Raw genomic sequence first — 19670 nt, 5'->3', positions numbered from 1 at the left:
GAGAGACATGAGACCTTTCAGATAGAGAATTCAAAATAGCTGTTTTGAGGAAACTCAGTGAAATTCAAGATAACACAAAGAAGGAATTCAGAATCCTATCAGATAAATTTGACAAAGAGACAAATAATTAAAAAGAATCAAGCAGGAATCCTGGAGCTGAAAAATGCAATTCACATAGTAAAGAATGAGTTAGTCTCTTACCAGCAGAATTGATCAAGCAAAATAAAAAAATTAGTAAGCTTGAAGACAGGCTATTTGAAAACACACAGTCAGAGGAGACAAAAGAAAAAAAATAAAAAAGAATGAGGCATAACTACAGAATCTAAAAAATAGCCTCAAAAGGGCAAATCTAAGAGTTACTGGCTTTATAAAGGAGGTAGAGAGAGAGAGAGATGGGATAGAAAGTTTATTCAACAGAGAACTTTCCAAACCTAGAGGAAGACACCAATATTCAAGTACAAGAAAGTTATAGAACACTAAGCAAATTTAACCCAAAGAAGACTACCTCAAGGCATTTATTAATCAAGCTCCCAAAGGTCAAGTATAAAGAAAGGATCTTAAAAGCAGCAATATTTGTTTGGAGATTCCTCAAAAACAAATAACATACAATGGAGCTCCAACCCAATTTGGAAAGGAAGAAGTCAAATTATCCTTGTTTGCAGATGATATGATCTCATATTTGGAAAAACCTAAAGACTCCACACACATAAAAACTATTAGAACAAATAAATTCAGTAAAGTTGCAGGATACAAAATCAACATACAAAAATCAGTAGCTAACAACAAACAATCCAGAAAAGATTTCTATTGCCAACGGCAAACAATTTGTACATGCCAACAGCAAACAATCCAAAAAAGAAATCGAGGAAGTAATTCCATTTACAATAGCTAAAAATAAAATGCCTAGGAGTTAAAGAAATGAGAGATCTCTGCAATAAAAACTATAAAACATTGATAAAAGAAATTGAAGAGGATACAAAAAGTGGAAAGATATTCCATGTTCATGGATTGGAAGAATCAGTATTATTAAAATGTGCACAATACCTAAATCAATCTACAGATTCAATGCAATTCCTATCAAAATGCCAATGACATTCTTTACAGAAATAGAAAAAACAATCCTAAAATTTATATAGAAACACAAAAGACCCAGAGTAGCCAAAGCCACCCTGGACAAAAACAACAAAACTGGAGGAATCACATTACATGACTTCAAATTTTCTATAAAGCTATAGTAAAACAGCATGGTACTGGCATTAAAATGGACACGTAGACCAATGGAACAGGACAGAGAACCCAGAAACAAATTCATACATCTACAGTGATTCGTTTTTGACAAAGGTGTCAAGAACGTATATTGGGGAAAGGATAGTCTTTTCAATAAATGGTGCTAGGAAAACTGGATGTCCACATGCAGAAGAATGAAACTACACCTTTGTCTCTTACCATATACAAAAATCATATCAAAATGGATTAAAGACTTAAATCTAAGGCCTCAAACTATGAAACTACTACAAGAAAACATTGGAGAAACTCTCCAGGACAATTGGCTGGGCAAAGATTTCTTGAGTAATATGCTACAAGCACAGGCAACTAAAGCAAAAATGGACAAATGGGATCACATCAATTTGAAAAGCTTCTGCACAGCAAAGGAAACAATCAAAAAAGTGAAAAGACAACCCATAGAATGGGAGAAAATATTTGAAAACTAGTCATCTGACAAGGAATTAAAAATCAGAATATATAAGAAACTCAACTCTATGGGGAAAAGTCTAATAATCCAATTTAAAATGGGCAAAAGGTCTGAGTAGATATTTCTGAAAAGACATACAAGTGGAAAATAGGTATATGAAAGGTGCTCAACATCATTGATCATCAGAAAAATGCAAATCAAAAGTACAACGAAATATTATCTTACCCCAGTTAAAATGGCATTATACAAAAGACAGGCAATAACAAATGCCGGTGATGATGTGAGAAAAGGGAATCCTCGTACACTGTTGGTGGGAATGTAAATTAGTACAACCACTATGGAAAACAATGTGGAGGTTCCTCAAAAAACTAAAAATTGAGCTACCATATGATTCAGCAATACCACTGCTGGGTATATACCCAAAAGAAAGGAAATAAATATATCAAAGAGATATCTACACTACCATGTTCGTTGTAGCACTGTTCACAACAGCTAAAATTTGGAAGCAACCTAAATGTCCATCAACAGAAAAATGAATAAGGAAAATGTGGTACATATATACAATGGAGTATTATTAAGCCATAAAAAAGAATGAGATCCTGTCATTTGCAACAATGTGGATGGAACCAGAGGTCATTACGTTAAGTAAAATAAGCCAGGCACAGAAAAACAAAGTTCACATGTTCTCACTTATTTGTGAGAGCTAAAAATTAAAACAAACTCATGGAAACAGAAAGTAGAGAGATAGTTACTAGAGGCTTGAGAGGGTAGTGGGGGTGATAGGGAATGGTTAGGGGGTACAGAAATATAGAAATATAGCTAGATAGAATGAATAAGATCTAGTATTTGATAGCACAACAGGGTGACTACAGTCAACAATTTATCATAGATTTAAAAATAACTAAGAGTATAACTGAATTGTTTGTAACACAAAGAAAGGATAAATGCTTGAGGTGATGGATACTCCACTTAACTTGATGTAATTACTATGCATTGTATACTTGTATCAAAATATCTCATATAACCATAAATATATATACCTACTATGCACCCACAAAAATTAGAGATAAATATGGTAGACTTCTTGAAAGGTACTAAATAGGATGTCTTGTACATAAGCATTCAGTAAATGTTTGCAGCTATTGTTTCCTAATAAGTCGATTAATTTGATTTACCTTAAGCTGTCATTGAAACCTTCCACTGCATATTTGGAGGGAGTATAGCCCCCTCCAACGATTGCAAGGCGACCTCCAACACTGGAGACATTAATAACTCTCCCTTGAGCTTTCTTGACCAAAGGAAGCATATTTAGTGTCACATTGATGAGTCCAAACAGGTTCACTTCAATAGGTTCTCTGTAGTCCTCTAGTGTCAGCCAGTCAGTGGGAGCCAGCACGCCAGGAACACCAGCATTATTGATCAGACCCCAGAGACCTAGAACAGAGAGGAATGAAAAGAGGTGTGGTAAGATAGTACTTATTGGCCACCTTTGATGAAAATACAGCCCCTGCTTTGCACAATGGTGCCATTTCCTCCTTGAAGTCATTTTCCTACTCTGAAATACTTCGCAGTTTTGGGAAGTGATAGCAAAGAGGGTGGGAGGCTAAACTGAAATAGTTGAAGTTCTCACTGTTACTCTATTTCTGGTTCTGAATGTCAAATACTGAAACTCTGTGAGTGAGACTTTCTGCTTTTTAATCTCAGATGTAGAGTAAATTGATCTATTTTTCTTTTTTTATTATGCTTTAAGTTTTAGGGTACATGTGCACAACATGCAAGTTTGTTACATATGTATACATGTGCCATGTTGGTGTGCTGCACCCATTAACACGTCATTTAACGTTAGATATATCTCCTAATGCTATCCCCCCCTCCCCCAACCCCACAACAGGCCCCGGTGTGTGATGTTCCCCTTCCTGTGTCCATGTGTTCTCATTGTTCAATTCCCACCTATGAGTGAGAACAAATTGATCTATTTTTCCTGCCTTGCTAGATAGTAAGGCTAGAGAATATTTATATAATGTTCTGTATGGACAACGAGTGATATCAATCTACTTCACATTTATTTTTGGTTAAGAATTCAGTCATTCACTTGGCTTGTTTAAGATGGGAAACATTTAGTATTTTTAAAGGTGTTGGAATTCAAGTGTTAAAAATCGAAGCCTTATCAAATCATTGCTTTTGAGCTTCAGAGTCTCAGCTACATGATCAAGATATACTAGGAAAAAAATCACAAACATTTGTTTTTTCCTTTGTGAATCCTAACATCTTAATCCATGAGAATGTTTCACGCTTCATTCAAAGCCAATAAAAATTCTTCTGGTTCAGAATGCAGTCACCATAGCAGAATCTATTGCAGAATGGACATCCAAAGGCTCACTACTCTACCTTAACTATGTAAGACACTCATACTCAAATTTTCAGGCCATTTTCAACCTTGCCCATTGAAAATGTGTGAGCTTTAGAATCATTTTGTGGTGAGAAGTCGGTCCCAGGTATCCAGATGGCAATTTGGGAATTTCCCCCATATTCTCCTGTACATTTTAGTCTAAATTCCTTTGCTGTATATGGGGCAGGGGAGAATAGCCCTTCACAGGAGAAGACCATGGAAAGTCAATACTTTCAGCCCTAAATTCACCCACTGAGACTTAGGCCCAAGGGTCTTCTGGGCTGTGTTTCTCATGCACACAGACAGCCTGTACTTGGAACTACTCAGAAGCTATCCTAAGATTAGAGAAGTACATAGCTGGTATTTAGGAGACATTTTCTCAAAAGGCCATTTAAAACTTGAGCACATTTTATTTAGCTTTGGTTACCTCCCTATCCCCTATCCCTGTCCCATCCTCCCCACTTCCATGTCTCTCACCTTTTTCCCCAACTTGGTTCTTCACCCACTGGGCAGTCCTCTTGACATTCTCTGGGTCGGTCACATCCAGAAGAACAGTACGAAGTCTCTCTGAGGTTTCTGCCTTTAAAGCTGTTGATCCTGATTCAGTCAGACAGGCAGCGATTACATGAAATCCCTTTTTATCAAAAGTTCTGGCTGCCAAGTTTCCAAAGCCCGAGTCACATCCAGTGATAAAAATGTACTTATCAGTGATGTCTTCAATCTTTAGTTTTCCTTTACGAGTCCACAGAAAACCACAGAGGATTAGGAGGCCTAGCACCCAAAAGAGCATTTTCCCCTCCTTTCTTGTATAATAAAAGAAGATGTCGTCCTGAGTGTTCAAAGTGAAAAAGAAAATTCAAATTAGAACTACCAAGGCATTATAACCCAGGACTGATGAATTTGAGATATTTTAATGCATTTGTGGGATAAATAGAAAGTTAAAGAAACAATAACTCTTATTTGGTTGTTTGTTGGGAAGATGGCCATCTAAATGATAAATTGTTCCTCTAAAGTAATGCAAAAACTAACCAAGTAGTATTCAGAGAAATTAAATGGAAGAGAGGGAGGGAGGAGCCATGGCAAAATTGACACAAGCCATTGAGTTGACATGGCCAGCTGGAGCTATGTGGAGTGATGGTATTAATCTCAGGAGTGAACTTGTCTATCAGGAAGACAGACTCTCACAGTAAAATCTTACCTCTTGCTAGTTCATGAAATTCCACTGCAGAATGGGCTTAAAATCTATTAGAAACAATAATTCAATTTTAATTGTTCTGTCAGACTCCCAATTATCTTCAAACTGTCAGGAGAAGAAGAGCATTTTGGTGTTGCCACTAAGAAGATATTCCCAACTTTGCTTCCATTTTCTTATTTTAAATGGGTTAATGTCAATCTTCAACCCAACTCTGAGATCATTACACCCCAATGCAGATGAGTATTAAAGTGGGAGGCAACACGTGAGTTCACCAAGAAAGGGCAAGATAAATGTGAAGCGACTGAGAGAGAAATGCTGGCCAATGCACCATGTCCCAAACCAGACTCCCACATCCCCAAATTCTGTCTTCTGTGAACACCAGTCTCCTGTGAGAAAAAAATCACATGGACAAAGGATAAAGTAAAGCAAATGTATGCTGTAAAACTGAAGCTTTGACCATATGTGCAGCAGAACTCCCTGGAAAATTAATTTTGTCAGGGCTAGAGGTAACCTAGGGCCTAAAATCAGACAGGTAGAGGGCTTTCTTTCCCTTTTCTTCAGAAGCCTGCAACTGCGTTTCCCCTCAGCATATATTACTCTTACCATGGGGTACTGGTGCCAGGGAAAAGCAAGCCATCCAGAAAGAGGAAGTGAACAAGAACCTGAGGGTTATGCCTGGGTGCCAAGGCTGTATGGCCAGCTGCCTCAGGTCTGAGTACCATGGGCCCAGCCCTCCACACTCAGCGATGGGGCGGCCCAAGAGAATGAGATCATCAGCTCCCTCCCCACAAAGGAGCAGGTCTGTGTTGGCTCTCTTAGCCTGTGGAAGGGTGAGGGGCTAAAGGGAGAACCACATGTGGGAAAGACCTTATTTTCTTCCTCCATGACCCAAAAAGCTTCCTCCTGTGTCCACGCAGTATCTTTGCCCTTAATCTTGACCCACCCTTAGACTCAAGAGGGGCTTTAAAATGCCTCACAGAGGACAATCAGTAGGCCCTGAGTTGAAGTTCAGAACTTGCAGATGCTTTTGGAATCATGGCTGTTCCTGGACACTAAGTTCAAAAAGGAACTGAGAGGCCAAGCGAGTTTATATATAGACTTTGGACTTTATTTTCTTTCTTTCTTTCTTTTTTTTTCTTTTGAGATGGAATTTCTCTCTTGTCGCCCAGGCTGAAGTGCAGTGGTGCGATCTCGGCTCATTGCAACCTCCACCTCCCAGGTTCAAGAGATTTTCCTGCCTCAGCCTCCCGAGTAGCTGGGATTACAAGCACCTGCCACCATTACAAGCGCCCGGCTAATTTTTGTATTTTTAGTAGAGGCGGAGTTTCTCCATGTTGGCCAGGCTTGTCTCGAACTCCTGACCTCAGGTGATCCACCTGCCTCGGCCTCCCAAAGTGCTGGGATTATAGGCGTGAGCCACCACACCCAGCCTGGACTTTATTTTCTTACAATTATTTCCTGATTTTTCCTTTGAATCCTTTTCAAGCATCATTTACTTTTTTCTGGTTGTAAAAGTAATTGATCCTCAAGAAAAAACATAGAAAAAAAGAAGATAGTAATGATTATAACACTTGATTCAATATTTTAGTGCACTGTCCCCATTTTCTTCTGTATTTGTAAAGTTTTCTTTCTAGATCAAGAAATATAAACATACACACAGAATTTTAAACACCACACACACAGACACACACACACTATTTTTACTGCTGTTTGAGAAACAGACTATTTCAGATAAAAAAAAAAATCAATGTAATGTCTTCCTCACTTCTCAAGAAAATTTCAGGCTCTGCTTTTATCTTTCTTCCCCCAGAAGATCTATAGCTAAAGAAAAAAAAAAAAAAAAAAAAAAAGGATAAAAGAATTGTCAGTTCAGCCAGGCCTGGTGGCTCACTCCTGTAATCCCAGCACTTTGGGAGGCAGAGGCGGGCAGATCACAAGGTCTGGAGTTTGAGACCAGTCTGGCCAACATAGTGAAACCCCATCTCTACTAAAAGTACAAAAAATTAGCTGGGTGTAGTGGGGGGTGCCTCTAATCCCAACTACTCAGGAGGCTAAGGCTGGAGAATCAGGCAGGAGAATCGTGAACCCAGAGGTGGAGGTTGTAGTGAGCCAAGATCATGCCATTGCACTCCAGCCCTGGCGACAGTGCAAGACTCTGTCACAAAAAAGAAACAAAACAACAACAACAACAACAAAAAAAACATTGTCAGTTGATAAAAATTAAGTCAGAAGAATATAAAAATATGTTAAGTTTGGAGAACCTACTTGATTCTTCTGGTATAGCTACAGCTATTTCTAAAGTAGTCAAGTTTTTAGATTACCATGGCTTAATAATTTGTTATAGTTTTTCCAACTCTTTTCTGTGTAAGAGTTATAATTTGTTGCAAATCAATGTCCACGTAGCAAGATTTCCCGTTCTCAAATGCATTATAAGTGTGTAATTATGGGAGGGGAAGTGGTATAACTAACTCTTGCAAAATTACATATTTAAACCTTTTAAGGAAATTTTGTATCTATAAATTCAACTAATACAGCGTTTTGCTCAAATCTGGCTTCAGTAAATAATCACCGAATGGCAAAATGTTTAATATATTTTCTGAATGGATTCTGCAGCTTTCATTGCAGTCTAAACTCCCAGGGGAATTATTTGAAGAAGACAAATATTTGTGGGGTTTTATGTTCTCTAGAGCAGAGAGTTGGAAGTTTTGTGTTGTCATTTTTACCAGGGGCATGCATGAGGGAGTCACAGTAAAATAATGTCATACATTAGTAAGGCACTCTATGCTGTGCTTTCACACACAGGTCTCATTTTATCCTCTCAATAGCGTTTTGAGTTAGAGAGGGCATATTTTTTGCCTCAGAAACTGGCTCAAAGCAACAAAGTGATTTGCGAAGGTCACTGGGACTAGAGTGCTGTGTCCTTCCACTATAGGAGACAGATGAGGGGCTCTGGGGACTCTGGGCTGGGCTGAGAAGTGTCCAAGCTGACAAGCTGAGTTGATAAGTTCGACACTTCACACCTTGTCCATGATTGCTGAGAGGCAGGGATAAAAGTCCACTGGCCAAAAGCAACATCCGACGTCTGAAATAGTTGTGGTTACAGAGTCACCTCCCCTCATAACCTCCTCTGTTATAGTATAATAACTGACACAAGGTCCCAGAGGGGAAAGTAGATGAGGGAATGGGGGAAGGGAAGCCACAAGGAGGGTATGTTCTGTTCCTGTGCATGAAACTGGGTTACCAGCCCCAAATGGGTTGAATTCAGTTGGATGGATGATTTGGGCATCTATGAAAGCTTCTCAGACAAAGGGGTGCCATTAGAACTTTGAGAGAGTCTGTAGATAGAATTCAGGGGTTTCTACATTTGGATGGGAAAAAGATCCTATCTTTTTTTTTTTTTTCTAAACTGTGATTGAAGTTTAGCACAATCTTCAATTATGGAAGAAACGACAAACCACAGTAGTATTTGTATTGCCTATGATTTTGTTACCAATAGAAATAATAAATATTTTCATGTTACATTGCATTTGTTGGAATTAGCTCAAAATATGATTAATGCTGATTACTACTTCAAAATTATGGTGGTTATTGCTCCTGCCACCACGTTAATAAAATAAACTTAAAAATATTTGGATGTATTTCAATACAGTAGGTTTCTTTTGTAATGCTACGTATTTCACTTCAAGTGTTAAAAAAGTTATTCTCACTTCTGAGGTAGCTGTAGTAGTGACAGTCATGTCAGTCCAAATTTCCTAGGACATACTCCAAAAACTATGTACAATTCAAAGAGAAGAACAAATAGAATCACATAAAATCCATGCCTCCACCAGAACTAGAAAACAGACAACCCTAATATTTCAAATTATTTGATTGAGAAAATAAGCACAGCTGACATCTGAACAACGTGGGCTGTTTGGATCCCATATTGGATCCAAACTGCCTGGATCCACTTATGTGCTTATTTCCTTCAGCCTCTGCCACCCCTGAAACAAGAAGACCAACCTCTCTTCTTTTTTCCTCCTCAGCCTACTCAGCATGAAGATGGTAAGGATGAAGACCATTGTGATGATCCACTTCCACTTAAAAAATAGTAAGTATATTTTATCTTCCTTATGCTTTTCTTAATATTTTCTTTTCTCTAGTTTATTATGAGTACAGTATATAATACATATACAAAATATGTGTTAATTGACTATGTTTTTGGTAAGGCTTCTGGTCAACAGTAGGCTGTGAGTTAAGTTTTGAGGGAGTCAAAAGTTATACATGAATTTTCGACTGAATGGGGCACTGGCACCCCAATCCCTGTGTTGTTTAAGGGTCAACTGTAACTAAGTTGTGGATGATGGAAACCAGGCTTCACACTGTCGGAAGGAGGAGAGGCTGGAATGAACCCTGTGGAGTGGGATTATAGTTGGAAGAATCAGTATGAACTCCTGGTTTTTAATATGAGTCAGTAAATATAGAAATGGATAGGTAACTTTCTAGATCTACCTGATGAGCTACAAACAATGACACTCCAATAGCAATGAACAGACCAAGGGCTCAGATACCAATTTCTAAACATTGTGTTCATGTTCTTTGGAAAAGCTAACATCAGGGCTGAGCTTGGATGGGAATGTACAAAATAAGCCTGAAGCATCTTATGCTACAAGTAAGTAAGTGCTCCACAAATGCTGGAGATATATCACTAGTACATAGATGTCAGCTGGAAGGGGCTCCCACTGGCAAAGTAAGAGACAATTTGAGCATCAAAGCCAATAGTGATAATGGATAATAACTCATTAAATAAGATATGAATTCATGAATCCATTCTGAAGTAAATCAATCAATAAATAAGGGTAAATGGAAAAGTTTTCCTTAGAATTAATATGCCATCTAATAAGTGTCAGAAGAATGATGGAATTAGAATATCACCATTTGGCAACTGACATAGCAACAATGGTTTCAGGCAGGAATGATCAATGGATGCTAAAACTAGTGGGTCAAATTCAGATGAGAGACAGTAATTATAGAATCTCAGAGAATCTCCCTGTCATATACTTTCAAATTAAAGAGAGAATAATGATAATTTTATAGTAGAGAAATCTGACGGATACCACCTTAACCAAGTGATAAGGATTCACATCACTAGTTATAGAACAAACCAACGTCACATGCCCTCTGATATGGCACACAGGGAAGGACACAACAGCTCTTCTGTGGAGCATCCAAAGCTAATTATGCATGGGGAAACATCTTCCAGTGCTATTAAACATATGGCTGTACTCTTCAAAAACATCAAAGTCATGAAGGAAAAGAAATACTGAGGACCATTTCAGATCAAAGGAGACCAACGAGCTACAACAACCAAATGCAATATGTGATCCTGGATCAAAATTTTTTTTTCTTTTTTCATAAAGAACATTATTAGGCCAGCAAGTGAAATTTGAATAAGATCTTAAAATTTGATAAATAGCATTGCATTAATATTAATTTCCCAATTTTGATTATTATACTATGATGATGTAGAACATGGCCTGCTTTTTAGGAAATACACACTGAAGTATTTAAAGAGTAAGGAGCATCATGTCTTCAACTTACTCTCAAACAGTTAAGAAAATAATAATGATACGTATATAAATAAACATATTAAAACCACACAGGCACCTATGAATACAAAGAGGAATGAGAAGGCAGATGTGGCAAAATGTTAATATTTGAGGAATCTGGGTTGTCCTAGTCTCTAAATTTTTCAATAATTCTGAAATTATTTCAGAATAAAAAGTTAAAAATTTGGCAATGGAAAGTAAAACTTTCTTTTTTCTGTGAAAAGGTTTTATTGGGCTGCTTTGGATGTCATGCACAAAATAAGTAAGAACCCCAGAATTTTAGAGTGTAGTAACTTGCATACCACATTGCCTGTCATCTATGCTTTCGTAAGCTCACCTCTACAACTACCAAAGAAGAACAAAAGCTCAAATCCAAGTAGTTGGATTCCCTGTTTGCTCCTCGTGCATTCCGCTTCCCCCTCAATCTCCACCTTCTCTATGCAAACCCATTTTTCCTTGGTGACAAGCAAAGAGGAACTTTTTTGCTGTTAAGAATGGACTCACATTAAAATGTATTGTCCTCATTAGGTACAGCTATGGACTGAGGGTCATTCAGGCCTACAGTCTGAATCCTAGGGACTGCCAATGCTACTACAGAGTTTTGCTACACTCTCCTTACCCCAAGTATTATTGTCCAAAAATGCTGGTTCTTCTTCAGTCTCTAAGGTTCACATTCCTCTAGATCACTTGACTAAATCAACCACAAACACACACATATATTTGACCTCTAGTAATATTTTAGCCAAGATGCCACCTCTGAGCAGTAACCTGGGTCAGAGCCATGGGAACATGACCTATACACAAAGCTGATTGATGGCAATTGGTTCATTGACCACTGAGAAATAAATGAGTAACAGCAACTAAAAGGCTAATAGGGCTACCTCAACCACACTATGCCAGCTGTGGTTACCTCTGCATGGCCCCTTGGTCCCAACAATTCAGAAACTCTAGGAACTGACCTAGTTGCTTGAGTTGTTTGCTTATCTGCTGTGTCTTCCAATTTATCGCACAACAAATTGCTTAACGTGGCGTAAACCTCTTGGCTCAAGGCAGTAGAGCAGTAGTTAGGAGCCCAGACCTCAGAAGCAAGCAGGCAGAGGTTCCATCCCAGTTTCACTATCGTCAGAGGGCCCTTGGGCAAATTAACTTTGCTTAGCCTCCATTTTCCTTCCTGTAAAGTAGAAATACATCTACCTTGGAGAGTACTCGGTGAAGTAAAGTGACCTAATGTCTGCCATTACAGTAAGAACCTTGTTATCTTCATGGCAGGATGAATTGCTTTCACTTTATGAGGCAGTCTGTTCTATGTATTGCTCATATTTAGGCATTGCTTCCTCTACCTGAGTGCTTTTGATATTTTGGGCCAGGTAATTATTTGTTGTGGGGTCAGTCCTGTGCGTTGTAGCATGTTTAGTGGCATCCCTGGCCTCCACTCTCTAGTCAGCAGTAGCGCCCCTCCCCAAGTTGTGACAACCAAAAATGTCTCCAGATAATGCCAAATGTCCCCTGGAGGACAAAATATCCCCCAGTTGAGAACCACTGTTCTAGAACTTCCTAGTTTTGGGAGTCCAGAACATCATAGCACTAGAACTACTTTTCTGGAAACTTAGTCATTGGTTCCCTGGTAGTGTCACATTGATGCGTTTCTTTTTTTAATGGCCTCAATGGAAAAGTTGGGTTACTTATAAAAATTACTCATATCCTGCTGCTGCAAGCATTAATTTCTCTCTATATGAATATGTTAAAATGTCTTTTTGTCATCAGGAGGATAAGAGGCTGTTATGGTTTGGCTCTGTGTCCTCACCCAAATCTCTTCATCCAATTACCTCCCATCTGTTCCCTCCCTCAAGGTTAACCCCATGCTGTTGACCCCCAGCTCCTCTGGGGGTACCCTTTGGTGGGTGGCCAACTGACCCTACAGAATTCAAAATATCCTCCTAGCAAATCTATGATTCTTAAGTTCCTGGTTGACCAGGTCAGGGAGGAATGATAATAACTGTTATGGTTCATTGAGTGCCTAACATGTTGTAGGCCCTTTTCTAGGATCTATAAATATTTATCTTATTTACACCTTACAACAAAATTATCTTCACTGTATAGAGGAGGAAACACATACAGAAGCTCTGTTTAATTGGCTCTAGCTACAGTTGTAGTGGCAATTCCGGGACTGATACCCAGACCATTCTGTTCTACCACTGCAGTCTGTATTCCCACTCAACTCTGGGCTATGCATACACTTCTCTACATCACCAGTTCCTTGTATGATACTTGGCATTATGTTGATGTTTAGTAAATGTTGTACAGCAGAGAAGGAAAAAAGGAAGGAAAGAAGGAAGTCTCCACTGTAGCTCCAGAGTTCTAGTGATAATTGGATTAATCTTTGAGACCTCTGAATCGCTGGGGCAAAAGGATAATAGCAATTATAATAATACATATTATTCACACTTCCAATTTCGCTAACATTACAAAGTTTTGGGAAGTGTTTGTGTAATATTTATCTCATGTAATTGTCAAGATATTTCTGGTGTAGAGTAGAGGTCATAACTATGGTCACTTGCCAGGGAGTGACCAGAACTAAAACTTCAATCTCTGAATTCTAAACTGTGTGAAAAGAGAAGGAAGAACGGCAAAGAGATGAACACATTATCAGTCAACAGCAGGCACAAGAACACTTTATCAAAAGTTCTCTACCATACCACAAAGATTCAAAAGAAACCAAGAAAGGAGAACTAGTTTTGTCTTTCATACACCATGCACAGTGCTTTATAGTAACTGCCTGTCAGCAGCCAAAGGAAAATATTGCAACTCGAGTGCTCTCCTTGATCACTTCTGCTTTTCTTAACTTTTTCTTCCTGAGTTTCTTTTCCTAGTAAAAAAGTTAAAATAGGATTATTTAATTTCACTTCTCTTATTCACCTTCCTCTGTTTCTTAAAAATAAATGACACAGTTTAAAAAAAAAGAACAGAAAATAGTATTATTGTGAGGTATACTTTTTATAAGCAATATAGAGTTCTTTCTAGATAGTTCCTCCCAGACCAGTTGATTTTATTTCCACATAACTTCATGAAGTGTTTCCTTTTAGAAAGCGATACCAAAGCTAGTCAACCACACTGTCAGGAGTTTGTAGAATCTTTATTTACTTCCAATGTGTTGCAATTGTGGCCCAAGTTGAATCAACAACTATGTTGTTTACCAAAATACATCAAATAGAAAACATTGAGCAATGATTTTCTAAAGTATTCTCTTTTTGGAGTTCTCTTGCACGGCTTTCTGAATACTGAAAGCCACTGAACATGTATGTCTCTTGTATATTTGAATATTGCAAACCTGGTTAACTTACACAACATTCCTTTTTCATTTTTTCCTTTTCATTGAAGTAAAAAAAAACTGGTTTTTGTTTTGTTTTTTTAAAAAAAACCCAAGTGGCTTTTAGAGATTTCTTCCGCACTTGAAAAAAAAAATGAACACTGGAACCTATTGACATAAACTAAAAAATTATGTTTCTGTGAAAAATGTGTTCAAATGGTCCACCCAGAAATCTGAAAAAAGTTTTTTTAATGGCGCTAAGGGATCCTACATTAAATGTGCTTGCATTAAGCAACAAATGCTTTTTTGAGAGTCTGACTGAAATAATAATTATAATAATTATTATGCTGCTGATGATATAGTTGCGTTGGTATTTATCGTCATCGGAGGGTAAGTTCCCTTACTCAATGGATGAAGAAGCTCCTCCTCTGGTTAGTTACACTGCCCTTGATTCCTGCTTCCCTGAGGGCAGGAGGTAATCCTTGGCAGCCAGACTGTGCTTTGGGTACTGGGACAACGAGGCAGGGAGTTCGTGTGTACTTCCACTACAGATTCACTCAGACAGCCTCCTCAGGATGTAGCTTACCTCCCTCCTAGCAGAGGTGTACCAACTGCCTCACGTAGGGAAGATCTGCTGGATTTACATTTTGCATTTTTAGTTCTAAGGATAAAAGCATCTCTAATTTTCTTTTGCCTTCCTTCAAAACTTTTAAATTATAATTCACCATCACATCCATAACTATTCATTAATTATCCCAAGTCCCTCCTAGGTTTATTATTTTGACAATGTTTCCTGACAGTATTAGCAGGTTAGGAATTATTGTTAAAGCTGTGATTACTTTATTTATGGTCACTGCATAACAATTGTTAGCTGGAAAAGATTATATGTTGTATACAGTTATCATTTGTAGTCACAAGGCTTTAAGGAAAGCTTAGAACATAGAACATATGTATAGATTCCAAAAGTGTGTTTTAAGACTTCAGTATATTCCAGCCACAGAAGAAAAGGTCTGAGTTTTTAAACACTGTCCCTTAAGACAGTGACATTTGTTATAAGAGTTTTAACACCAGTTCCCATTTCCTACCCTTGAAATACATGAGTTAATGATTTTTTTGTGTGTACTTAAGCATTGAGATTTGTTCTAAAATCTGAGCACCTTCTTTGAATATTAAGAATAGAATAGAAAGGTGGTATAACATTTAACTTTCATTTGATGCAGCATGTAGCCAAGGACATTTTTAGAGCCGTTAATGTACGCCAAGGGATACTAGGATAAATAGTACAAAAGCACAATCTGTGCCCTTGGTTTAATAGTGTAGTGAGACATTTGAGAGCCATTTGTACAACTCTAACTTGATTGTTGATTTTAAAATGCATTTATTGAAGCACACCTCCTAAACATCAAGTCATTGAGAAAGGACCATATCATCATTTGAAAAACCAAACCACTGGATCATAAAATGGGGAGTAAATATCTGAAGCAGGCTTATTGTTGCCACCCCAGGATCCAGGGATCAAATATGAATTGTTGGGAATTCTTTGTTTTTTTTATGACCTACAAGGCATTTTTTCCCCTCAGTTTAGTGTATATGTGTGTGTATTCATATAAACTTACATCTGATAATATTGATAAAGCAGACAGACAAACAGATCAGACCTGCAGTTGACAGTGAATCTATTGCTTCAGTAAGAAACTCATCTGAATCCTGTGCTTTTTGGAGACTTCCCCCTCCAGTTTCCAATTAATCATAAGATTCACAGATGGTGTCAAGAAGGCACAGAGAAAATAACAAAATATGAATTGAATTGGGACACTAGGGTGCTAAAGGACATTCAAAGAGAGTCCTGGAGGAGTTTAAGGCAAGATCCCAGGTCACACCGAGGTCACTTCTATGGTGAGATGGACCCAGCTCCCATCACTGGGTTCTAATATGTTACATTAAAAGAAGTAGCAACAATTGATCACAGCTTGAAAGACCACTGATTCATTCTGCAAGAGTGAGGAAAATCAAAGAAAGTGTAGACTGACTTGATAAATAAAAGAATAAATAACAAAACTGTCATCAGTTACCTTATTAAAGATGAAGTGGGACACAGAAACTGTTGGTGGACTTGCTCAGCTGATGGCAGCTTTCCTGCTGTGCATGGGGAAGGAAGAGTTGTGCCACCCTGGCCAGGCTGATCCTCTTGAGGTCGAGGTGCCTGGGTTTCCGTAGAGCTCTGAGTACTACACGTGTGAGGAATCCTCAGGTTCTCTCCTTGCTCTGTGAGTCACTCCCATTGTGACACAACGTGATGACTAAATCTCTCTTGAATAGCTCATAAAAACCAAGAAGCTGTAGGTCACGTGTTTCAAAAGGAATCAGCAGTATAAATTTTGCTACTTTTAGAAGAGACTTTACAATGATCAATAACATTCATTTTATGATGAGTATAATTTCTTGACCAAATTCAGTAGCAGAAATAATGTAACAAAGAAATATTTTGTAAACTGCCTGGTGCATTGTTTTAATAATTTTCAAATTATGATTATTATTCATAATCTCCATTTTTTCCTTCCTATTAGCATGCCTTTGCTTATTTAACACTCCTTCCCTCCTAAGAGAATAAGTAGGAGAAATCAGTCTCTGAGATTTGTGTTACCATTCTTTTTAAGATTGGTGAGCAAGGAGATAAAAACAACATAATAAAATGAGGTTTTGGAATTACTTATGGGTCTTAATTTATGTTTTAAGGTATGACAAGGAGAGCTTACTAAAGTGGTCTCTGGAACTGAGACCACTGAGAATAGGAAAGGATGCCTCCTCCCCTCCCAGAGTTTGTCTGTTTCAGAGTTGATCACAGTTGACCTGGCGTGTCCTGGGACCACAGTGGAAAGTATTGAGGCCGCAGGTGAGGAGGGGAAGAGATGGTGCTAATCTAGCCTGCCACCCTTCACCTTCACTGCTGTAGCCACTCAGGCAGGTACAGATACCACTTTGCTGATTTTTCGTTTTCAGTTTCCTTGTATACCAGTTTATTGCTATACTCTTCCGACTTCCCAGCCTCTGTATTCCTTCTTTGAAAATTGCAGTTATTATGGTTCAGCTGGAATGAGCATATGAATGAACAGATCTGTCTAGGTAGAGTCAGGACACTGCTATCACTCTTTAAAATAAGTAGGTATCTTTTTTCTTTAAAAGAACAACAAACCCACTTTGGGAGGCCAAGGCAGGCGGATCACTTGAGGTCAGAAGTTCGAGACCAGCCTGGCCAACATGGTGAAACCCCCATCTCTACTAAAAATACAAAAAATTAGCCAGGCGTGGTGGTGGGCACCTGTAAGCCCAGCAACTCGGTAGGCTAAGGCAGGAGAATCCGGGAGGCAAAGTTGCAGTGAGCTGAGATTGCAGCACTGCACTCCAGCCTCGGCAACAGAGCGACACTCCATCTCAAAACAAACAAAAACAAACAAACAAACAAACAAACAAAAAAACTGAAATTTATTCAGGTTCACATTTAGGGTGCCCCAAATGTGCTAAATATACTTTTTCCTCTTTAGCATTTCACAAGTATGGCTTAAATATAAACCCTCATAGATAATACATTGACTTAGATCCACATGAAGTAAGGTATAAATAATTAATACCGAACCCTTCCTGTGAGCATGTTATTGTCACTAAGAGGAGAAGAGAGCCTCATGCACCTGGGTGGTCATGAAGTTTTAACTGAAAAGGGCAAATAAAAGGTTATAACAATAGTTAAAGTTTTGCTTACTTAATGATCTCGCTTAGCGCAGCCCTGTTTCAAAACTTTCCAAACAGACTTAAAAAAAGTCAATGTTTAGACTGATTTGCATATTGGAAATTAGAATTCTTGCCCTCTATGTGGCTTGTCCCTCAATTCCAGTGGGCCCAACTCATGGGTTCAGTTTCAGTATATGGCACCACAGCCAGAACACCCCCTCCCCTTGTCCAGTGGTCCCGCATAGGCGATCAGTTAATGAAATCTTTTGTTAGCAGTGTCTTATCCAGACTGTAACCATATACACATTCAAATTCATATCTCAAGTGCTAAGTTGTTCTTCATTTTGCCTCTTTAATATACAACCTTTGAAAGTGCTACTTTGTTCAGAACTCGTCCTACATTGGGCCGGGCGCGGTGGCTCACGCCTGTAATCCTAGCACTTTGGGAGGCCGAGACGGGCGGATCACGAGGTCAGCAGATCGAGACCATCCCGGCTAACACGGTGAAACCCCATCTCTACTAAAAATACAAAAAATTAGCTGGGCGTGTTGGCGGGCACCTGTAGTCCCAGCTACTCGGGAGGCTGAGGCAGAGAATGGCGTGAACCCGGGAGGCGGAGCTTGCAGCGAGCCGAGATCGCACCACTGCACTCCAGCCTGGGGGACAGAGCAAGACTCCGTCCCCAAAAACAAAAACAAAAACAAAAACAAAAAAAAGACTCATCCTACATTGACTTCAGATCAAAGATCACATTAAAAAAAATCTGGAACCAAATTGCCATTTGAGTTTTTTCCTAGTTCCTTTTAAAAACAAAGGAGTGCACTGTGCATTTTATTTTAATGTTGGTAGGTGGAATGTAAGTATACAGTGGTAAGGCTAGATACTGCCATAGACAACACACTAAAGATAGAGTTATCCTTTTTCTTCTAAATCTGTATGCCTCCCATACTTCTACCCAAGAGTATCTTCTCCACCTCTTTCCAAATACCAAAACATAAGGAGGAAACTCAGATCTGAGGCTGTCTCAGGAGACGTAGGTCAGGCTTCCTGCAACTATACTGTTCTGGGGATGGTCTAAGTGACAGATCATTCTAAGATGAGCTTCGACAGGAGGAAAGCACTTACTCCAGTGTGCAGGCTGTGGTGGGTCCAACTCCTGGAGTATATCTAGTGTCACTCTTGCAAGGCTGACCAGGAGGGTGAGGCCGGTGATGGAGCATGCACAGTGGCCTCTTCCTTCTGGCATAATAATGTAATCCTCTCTCTCAAGTCATTCTCAGTGGAACATGTTTCTCTGAACGACTATGAACTGCTATGAAGGCTTCATGTTTTAAAAGTGTACTTTATATTTTCTTCCTCCTCCCTTTGTCAACAGGCAGTTCTCTTATTTCTACTGTAAAGGGAACCTGTACTTTGGTTCCCTTTTTATACAAACAATGCCTTTGACATTTGAGTAGCTTCTTTGTAGCTAGGCTTGGTCAAAACTAGGAGCTTTGTTACCCATTTGGCCTTTCATGACTCTCCCAGCTGTAAGATGAAGCAGGGCTAATCTTTTGTTTTTCTCTACTATACAATCTTTAGATATACAAATAGTTAGAGATGGAGTCATGGGAACATTTGATAGATTCTTTGAATGAAGATTTTTCTTATTTACAGAACATATATCCTTTTAGCTTACCCAACAAGAGGTCCTGCGTTGAAAAGTGAAGTGAAAAGTATTATATGGGGGATTATTGTTCTGGTAGATGGAGCAAGAAAGAAGATGGGTGAG

At 38.7% G+C, this 19670-nt stretch overlaps 1 protein-coding gene across 1 annotated transcript in view; it reads right to left on the bottom strand.

Moving 5' to 3' along the window:
• DHRS9 (dehydrogenase/reductase 9) overlaps positions 1 to 19145 on the bottom strand; it is a 28821-nt gene extending 9676 nt beyond the window's left edge. Inside the window, 4 exon segments of the mRNA XM_012510260.2 lie at positions 2869 to 3127; positions 4560 to 4879; positions 4881 to 4911; positions 19025 to 19145. Coding sequence (XP_012365714.2) covers positions 2869 to 3127; positions 4560 to 4879; positions 4881 to 4911; positions 19025 to 19145 — 731 coding nt within the window.
• Positions 19146 to 19670: the final 525 nt, after the last annotated feature.

Source organism: Nomascus leucogenys, chromosome 22a (assembly GCF_006542625.1).
Source record: "Nomascus leucogenys isolate Asia chromosome 22a, Asia_NLE_v1, whole genome shotgun sequence".
Classification (NCBI taxonomy): domain Eukaryota; kingdom Metazoa; phylum Chordata; class Mammalia; order Primates; family Hylobatidae; genus Nomascus; species Nomascus leucogenys.
Note: the sequence above shows the minus strand (reverse complement) of the source record. Positions and strands in the feature narration are given on the sequence as shown.